Genomic DNA, 8,490 nt, shown 5'->3' on the forward strand with positions numbered 1-8,490 from the left:
CCCCGCCTGGCAGCAGAGGAGAGCCCCGGAGGTGAGCGGGCACCGCGGGGGCACGGCCGGAGAGCCCCGCCTGGCAGGAGAGCCTCGGAGGTGAGGGGGCACTGCGGGGGCACGCACTGGGCAGCACGGCAGCGCCTGCACCTGGGGCAACCCCGAGGGGGTTGGGGTTTGTCACCTGCAGGGTCAGCTCTGAATTGGGTTTGGGGTTTGTCACTCATAGGTTAGTTCTGAGATGGGTTTGGGGTCCATCATCTGCAGGGTCAGTTCTGAATGGGTTTGGGATTTGTCACCTGCAAGGTCAATCCTGGGATGGGTTTGGGGTTTGTCACCTACAGGGTCAGTTCTGAATGGGTTTGGGGTCCATCACCTGCAGGGTCAGCTCTCTCAGGTGGGTTTGTGGTCCATCACGTGTGGGGTCAGTTCTCTGTGGATTTGGGGTCCATCACCTGCAGGGTCAGCTCTCTCAGGTGGGTTTGGGGTCCATCACCTGCAGGGTCAGCTCTCTCAGGTGGGTTTGGGGTCCATCACGTGTGGGGTCAGCTCTCAGGTGAGTCTCTCAGAGCTGCTCAAGGGCAGCACCTCCAGGATGTGAATTCTTTCTTCCTAAGGTTTGCCTGGATTCAGGGAGAGGGTCCCAGTTTCTCAGTATGGCTCTTTGCCAAACTGCTGATCCAAAATCACTCTTTTAAGTGGGATTATCCCAAATCCTGCTGGACCCAGGTGTGACCCTCTGGTTGTCTCTTCCTGAGGCCCTGAGAATTCACACTCAGTGTTTGCTGGGGAGAGCTGCAGGAAGGAGAAAATCAGCTGTGCTGGGAAAACCAACTGCAGCTGCCTTTCCCTTCAGGTGCCCACATAAATCCATGGGGAACATTCCCCATTGGAGCTCTCTGAGCTCTGCTTCAGCCCCAGCTCCTGGAAATTCCTCTGAGCTCCAAACTGACCCCACAGGACAGCTGAGCTTGGGGCATTGGAGGGTGTCCTGAGAGCTGCTGAGTTCCCTGGGCATCCTGCACCTCAGAGCTCCTAAGGATGGCAGAGAAATGAGGATTTTGGTTAATTAGCCCTGTTGGCAGCTGGAATTGCAGTCAGGGCAGGGCTGCACACGGGTTCATCCTCTCAGTGTTCTGTGTTTCCCCTCTCCTGGATCCTGAGGAATTGATTTCCTGCTGTCACTGCTCTTCCACGTTTTTCCCTATGTTGGTTTCTGCTTTTGCAGTTCTTTGTTCCCTGAATCTTTGTGTGCTGCCCTTCTCTGCTCCCCTGTCCTGTCAGCACTGTTCCCTCTGCTCAGCTCCCTCATGGTCCCTGCCTGCCCTTCCACCCTGCTCCAGAGCTTTGCTGCTCTGCTTTACCCCCTGGATTTCATGGATCTCATTCACAGCAGCACTTTGGCTTTTAGGAAGGGGATTTTATCCTTTTTATCCCAAAGATTTCAGCCTGAAGGAAAAAGCTTCCTCTCCTCTTTCCTTCCCATGTGTCCTGTGACCTCCCCCTGGGCTGCCAGGGGTTCAGAAATTGGGAATGCCATTGGTTCTTCATATCCATGAACATTTGTAGGGTTTTGAGGCTGAAATTGATGGCTCTGCCCAGCTCCATGTTTTGTAGGAACTCAGTTCCTGGCTGGAATTTCTTCCTTTTTAATTCTGCACCTTTTGGTGCTGTTAAATTAGCAACAGAGAATAAATTGGGCCTGATTCTGCAAAAGGATCTGCTGGGTAAAAATTCCTGTTCTGACTCCTCTGGCCTTGTGAAAATCAACTGACAAAAGTGTGAGGTTCAGGATTTTATTTAAAATGCATCCTGGACAGGTGGAAGTGGATTTTTAAAAGCAATTTAAGTAGCAAAGGGCTTTTCTCTGCCTGCCTTTAGTGCTGTGCAAGGCTGCTCAATCCCAGTGCTTTCAGTTCAAAAATCTTGGATGTCATTAAGCTTTGATAAAAATATCTTATTAAAGAAGTGAAGCAGGTGAGTTTAAATTTCTGGAGCATGTCCACAAGTTTCTCCTCCCCTTTTTAGGGGGGAAATGTGTAATTTGAAATGTTTCTAAGGAGGCTGGGAGGCTTTAGTGGAACAAATTGGCTCCTTCCTGGTGCATCCAGGCACGGTGAGGATGGCCAGGTAGGAGGAGCATCTCTGTCCCACCTTGTGCAAGCCATGGGACTCTGATAAATTCAGGAGCATAATGAAGCATAAATTCATCCTTCATTCCCTAATTTGAGATATTCCAGAGCCCAGGCTGTGAAACTCCCAAGTCACTGATGTGTTGTGGAACTAAAATCTCCTCACTCCTGGGAAGTTCTGCTGCCAGATCCTCAATTTCTGCCCTGAGAAGCTGTGACCTGCTTTGAAGAGGCTTTCAGCTCACTGAGCCATGCCCAAATCATTCCAAAACCAGGAAAAAACCCTTTTTTTTTGCCTGAAAATGCCCCTTATTTATTGCTTTTCCTCCCTGTGACAGGGCTGGCCCAGCTCATTTAGCCTGGGAGCAGGAGAGGTTTGTGAGCCTGGATGGAATTCCCAGTGCCCTGTGCTGCTCCAGGCTGCCTCAGACACTCAGGAAAGGAAGATTTGACACACTTTGAGCAAAAGGAGCTGGTTTTGGAACAGAAATAGTTGTGCAGCTGGGACCAAAGGCAGCTTTGCCTGAATTTGGAAGATTTTTCAAGATAAAAGGCTGCTCAGTGAGAGGCATTAATACATCCCTGCCTCTTGCCTGAGCTGCAAGTCAAACAAGCTTATCTGGGGCTTAGGAGAGTTAATTTTTTGCTTTTATAACTGGTTTTGAACTAGGAAGAAACTGCCTTAGTTTTAAGGCACAAAAAAGGGCCAAGTTTATGATAAGGGAGGAATGAAACCTGGGGGTTTCTGCTCTCACTGCTGCTTGATTTAAAATACTTCCATGGAGCCAATTTTCCTTAGGTTTTTGTGATATTTGTCTGTATGTTTCCCTAAAGGACAACAGAAAGCAATTTAAAAACCCCAAATGTACAGAAACCTCAAACAACCCCTGAAAAAACACCTCAAAAAGCCCCAAAAATCTTTCAGGATTTCAGAGATCTGGGAGAAATTGTGATTTGCAGATTAAAAAACCTCTCACAATTCCAGAGATTTGGGATAAATTGTGATTTGCAGATTTAAAAAGCATCTCAAAAAAAAAAAATCCTTGCAGAATTAAAAAAATTTAGACTAAATTGGTTTGCAGATTAAGACAACACTTAAAACTAGAATTAAACTCGCTGTCCTGTTCCATCATCAGGCAGTTTTCCTTTTAATTTCCAACTCCCAATTTTTTTTCCTGCTGCTGATTTTACCTTTGGACATCTGGGCTTTGTTTTGGGACATTTCCATGCAGGGTAAGATTGCTGCCAAAATCTGCTTTGTTGGTTTTGGGGAATCTTAGAGCAACAGCCCAATCCCTGAATCCAAGGAATTACACCCCAAAAAACCCTCCCTGCCTGGATTTTGTGAACCCTTCTCACTTGGGCTATCATTTATTGTGTTTCTTATCATTTCTGCTGATGGAAATTAATAGGAAATTATTACAACTGCTGGATGCTGTGGATTTTATAAAAGCTGCTGTGCAGGTCAATGTTTTGTATTTCAATGTTTTATATTCCTCACCATCAGAACATATTTGTTTCCTTCTATCCCTCTAAAGGTCTCCATGTCAAACACAAAAAGCCATTTGCTTCACTTAAATACCTTTTTTTTCTTTTTTTTTTTTGGTGCTGCTTATTTGCAAGAAAACAGAAAACAAATTTCCTGAGTCCACGTGGCCCTGGCAGCTTTGATATTTCTGGTGCCCTCTCTGGGCTGACCTTTGTGTTCACACAAAGTCACTTCTCAGGCACTTGGGCAATTAAAATCCTCACTCTGAGCTGGCTCTCAAAGCTAATAATGGTTTGTGCAGGAATTTATGAGCTCAGCATCAGGCTTGATGTGCTCAATAAGGAGATGATTTGTTCACCTCCATCCTGGGGAACTGCTCAGAGCTGTTGTCACCAGGAGGCAACTTCTGGCTTTTCATTTGGCTTTGACCTTGTCAGGGAAATCAGAACTTTGCTGGTGAGCCAGAACCAACTTCAGTGTGCAGAGGAAGCTCAAAATGTGGATTTTCTGCTGCTCTGGGCCCTGCTGATGCTGAGATCATCTCGTGTTTATCAATTCACTGATAGCAGCAGGGCCCTGAGGGCTTGGGGTGAGCACAGGCAGCCCTAAAATACAGCTTAAGGTGCTTCTGGGAGTGGTTTGAATTTATTTTCTGGTTTTAACTCCTCTGCAGACCTCCCACAGTATAAGGAGCAGCATTTTCTGGAGTGGGACTTTGATCTTGGGAGTTTGCAGCAAATTCTGTTCATTACCAAAAGATTTTGGGGTTCAGGTGTTGGGAAGGCTCAGTTTGCTTTACTTGAGGCAGTGTTTGGTGTGTCTGGGTGGCTTTTTGATGGGAAATCACCTTTCCTGTGCAAAACCAGTTGGACAAATAGGGAAAAGCATCAGGAAAAGGTGAAATAGCAGCTTAATCAAAGATTAGTAAACTCTGATTTCATGCAGGATTGCTGGGTATGTTTAAAAAGCAGCCAGACTCTGACATTTGTAGCATTTCTGCTGCAAGGGTTTTTAAAATAACAGGTGAAACTCTGCTCATTTATGCCGTGGGTTTGTGGCAGCACTAAATGAACTTGCAGAGAGCAGCTGGAGTGAAACATGGGACACAAGAAAATGAAGATGATTTGTAATTCTGTGGCTTTTTTTTTTTTAGGGTATTTTGAGCTTTTGTGTGGATGTGACCCAGTCAGCTCAGCCAGTTCCAGTCAGGCATTTCTATAATTTATGGGATTTTTGTTTCTGGAGTAAAATTAATGTATGGTCCAGGTTTTTTCCCCACTTTGCACCCTTCCCTTTTCTGTTGTATTTATTTGCTTTATTCTTGATGGAATCCCATTCAGGGGTGGGATGGGATCGTTATGATCCCTTCCAACCCAAACTAGCCTGGGACTCCATGAAATTCCAACCTCAAGCTCTGTCATTGTCTGTGAAGGGCAGCACACTCCAGGCTGGGGCAATATTGCAACCAGTTCTTTGTGCAGTCTAAACTCTGAATTTCCTTCTTGAAGGATCTATGAGAAACCATATTCCTGAATTTCTGGTATCCCAGAATGGTTTGGGGTGGAGGAGACCTCAAAGCTGCTCTCCCTCCAAACCTCTGCCGCGGCCAGGATTGGGTTCCTCAGGGCCCCATCCAGCCTGGCTTTCCAGGAGCTCCAGGAACCTTTCCTTGGGGAAGCAAAGCTCAGGAGAAGGAGTCCCTGAGGGTGAGGTTTCCCTGCTTGCCCAGTGTGCTGCCCATAACCAGAGCTGTTCTCCCTGCAGGCTCGCGGGGACTGATGGACGTTCCCGACAGCCCGGAGCGAAACCCCTGCTCTCCTGAGGAAGAGGACCAGCAGCTTTCTGATGAGGAGGTCCTGAAGGAGAGCGGCTCAGAGCGGGAACTCGATGGGGAGGGTGGCCAGGGGAGCCTCCTGGGCGAGGAGGAGGAGGCAGGCAGGGCCCTGAGCCGGGGGGAGGAGGAGAACCACTCCGACGAGGAGGATCGGCTGAGCGAGGCCAAGTCGCAGGAATCCGACACCAACGAGCAGGGTGTGGAGCTGAAGAGCCCCCGGCCCCGAAAGGGGGAGGAGGAAGACAGGACAAACGACCTGGAAGTGTCCTCTGTCACCAGGGAGCTGGATGAGCACGAGCTGGACTATGATGAGGAGGTTCCCGAGGAACCCAGCACTGCTGCTGCAGAGGAGGACGGGGAGAAAGCTGCTGGGGAGGATGATGAGGAGGAGGAGAAAGGAGATGATGCCCCTGAAGATGAGAAGAAATCCAGCAGCAAAAGTGATGATGAGAAGGATGGGCAGGATCCCCTCAAGGAGAAGAAGAAAGAAGAGGATGATGGGGAAATTGATGATGGAGAAATTGATGTAAGTAGGAGCTGGTTCGGAGCTGGTTGCTTCTCCCACTGCAATTCCTTCCTCCTCTTGCTGGGAATATCCCTGTCCCTGGTGTGCAGGGAACCCCTTTCCCTGGGGGTAAGGCCAGAGCATGGAGCAGGCCCTGATCTCAGGGGTTCCTGTGCTGAACCAAAACTTTGTGCCAGAGCCATCAGAATGAGCTTTGTTCCCTCTCAGTGTGGGGAGGCTCCAGTGCTGTGAGAAACTGCCCTGCCTCAGCTCCAGGGGGACTTGGGAATGATGCTGACAGCAAATCCCATGGACTGGGTGGCCAGGAGCTGTTCAGATTGAGGGGCTGGTGCTGGGAGTGGTTGTGCTGCTCAAACCCTCATCCTGGGCTGTTCCAGCAGCATCTGGATGCATGGGAGGGCAATGGAAGGTGCTGGGGTTTCTGGAAAATACCCAAGGCATGGTTTGGCTGTGGGGTCAGGGATGTGCAGTGTTTCACAGCCCTGAACCAACCAAGATACTCAGAAATATCAAAAGTGGGGTTTAGTTGCAGGTGGGGATTAGGGAAAATCTCACCTTTAGCCGTGGCTGTGCTCAGCAGGGAGCTCTGCAGAGCAGCAGCTGTTTTGTGCAGCTTAACAGCAACTTCCTCCTTTTCCATGAAGAAAAAAGGGCAGAGTAATTCCAGTAAAACCCCTCCTGCGGGCTCCTGGTCTGGAAGTGCATCCCAGTGGGGGGAGTGGGAGGAGGAATTGCTGGTGCAGAGCACCTGGGCTGGCTCCCATTCCAGAACTGCAGCTGCACAGCTGGGCTGGGGTGAGGGACTGTCCTGGGGACAGGCAGGGAAGCCCTGGAGTGAGCTGGGGTCACTGCTGGGGCTCCTCAGCTGAGCAGGGGAGATGTTCTGTCCTTCCAGCCCCATTCCTGTGGGTCTGACTGGCCACAGGAGCCTGGGAAGCTCCTGGAGCCTCACTGCACACACCCTCCTCCCTTTTCTCTAAAGAATCATATTTTGTGTTGTTTTTACTCTTCATAATTCATTGACAAGTTTCATTGCTTTCAGAAATGACATGGTTTTTCTCCCTCGTGCCCATCCTGGCAGGTGATTTTGTTCAACACGTGTTTTCCTAAGGTTTTGTGTATTCCTGAATCAGTTAGAAGGAATTCCAGGATGTTATGGGCAGAACAAAAATTCCTGGAGTCTTGACTCCATGCCTGCTCCTTGATTAAAATATGAATGCTCTCCTTTGGAGCCTGAGGCATTCTTGGGAGCTCTCCTCACAAAGCAGGAGATGAATCTGTACCCTGGTTTTCATACATTAACTCATAACAGCATTCTCAGCTGCCTGATTCCAAGGAGACCTCCCAGAAATAAATACTTCCCCTTTTGTTGCAGACTTCACACAGCTCTTTTGAAAGCAGCAGAGTGGAGCTGCTTCTCCCATTCATGCAGCACTGAAAGCCAGCCCCAGCTTTGGGGAAAATCTTCAAGCTCTGCATTTTCTTCTTGCTTTCAGCCTCCTGGCGTGGAGGGAGGGGAATATTAATGCAAATTTTAATTGGAATATAAGTGCAGGCTTTTCAATCCGTTGCTGTTGAGGAGAGCTCTGTCCCTGGCTGGCTCAGGAGTGCAGCAGCAGAGGCTCTTCACCCTCCTCTCTGTGCTCCTGGGTTTGTCTGCAGCCAAGGGATGGCTTTTTCCTTCTTGCCAGCTGCTCAGTGGATCAAAGGAGGGAATTTCCCTCATCTCTTCCACCCTGAGAATGGCTGTTGCCAGGCAGAGGGAAGGCCCATGCAGATGCTCCCTCTTCACACGTTTCACGTGCTGGAAACAGGGAAATGGAGGCAGAGAGAGAGGGAAAACCAGGGTGTCCTTTAGGATAAAATTCTGATTTCCTGGCCAAGTACCTGTGACACCTCTCTGGTCTTTGTACCTCTGCCTCCTGCATCCCCAGCTCCTTTTGGCTTTCCAAGTGCAGCCTAACAAAGCTGGGAAAAGTTTTTTTTTTCTTGGAGAAAGGAGAAAATGCTGGTATTTGAAAGTTCCAAGAACTTTTCTTCTGGAGGTGTTTCATGGCTGTTAATTCTTAATATTGGAGCAACCTCCAGCCACCAGAATTCATTCCTGGGGCTGCAGTCCCTGGGGATGAGGCAGAGTTTTGTTTGAGCTGGTTCCTAACTCCAGTGTGGAGCTGAGGAGTGGAAGAGAAGGTGGAGGTGACTGGAAGAAATCTGTTGGATTTATCCTGAAAAGTTCCTTTGTGAGATTGTCCCTGGAGAGGGACTCTGGACAGGGGTATGGAGTGATGCAACGAGGTGGAACTGACAGGATTAATTTGGATTTTGGGAAGGAATTCCTGGCTGTGAGGGTGGGCAGGCCCTGGCACAGGTGCCCAGAGCAGCTGGGGCTGCCCCTGGATCCCTGGCAGTGCCCAAGGCCAGGCTGGATGAGGTTTGGAGCAGCCTGGGACAGTGGAAGGTGCTTTTACAGCCACCTGGAATGTCCTGCCCTCACCTTGTGCAGGTGCCCTGGGGCATT

At 49.1% G+C, this 8,490-nt stretch overlaps 1 protein-coding gene across 1 annotated transcript in view; it reads left to right on the plus strand.

The window, feature by feature from the left end:
• The window catches only part of ZC3H18 (zinc finger CCCH-type containing 18), a 45,409-nt gene continuing 36,919 nt past the window's right edge, over positions 1-8,490 (plus strand). The window contains exons 1-2 of the mRNA XM_031060122.1: positions 1-90; positions 5,377-5,972. Of these exons, the coding sequence (XP_030915982.1) occupies positions 5,391-5,972 (582 nt within the window). The 5' untranslated portion in view covers positions 1-90; positions 5,377-5,390. The remainder of the gene's footprint in view (positions 91-5,376; positions 5,973-8,490) is intronic.

Source organism: Geospiza fortis, unplaced genomic scaffold, assembly GCF_000277835.1.
Source record: "Geospiza fortis unplaced genomic scaffold, GeoFor_1.0 scaffold102, whole genome shotgun sequence".
Taxonomy (NCBI): domain Eukaryota; kingdom Metazoa; phylum Chordata; class Aves; order Passeriformes; family Thraupidae; genus Geospiza; species Geospiza fortis.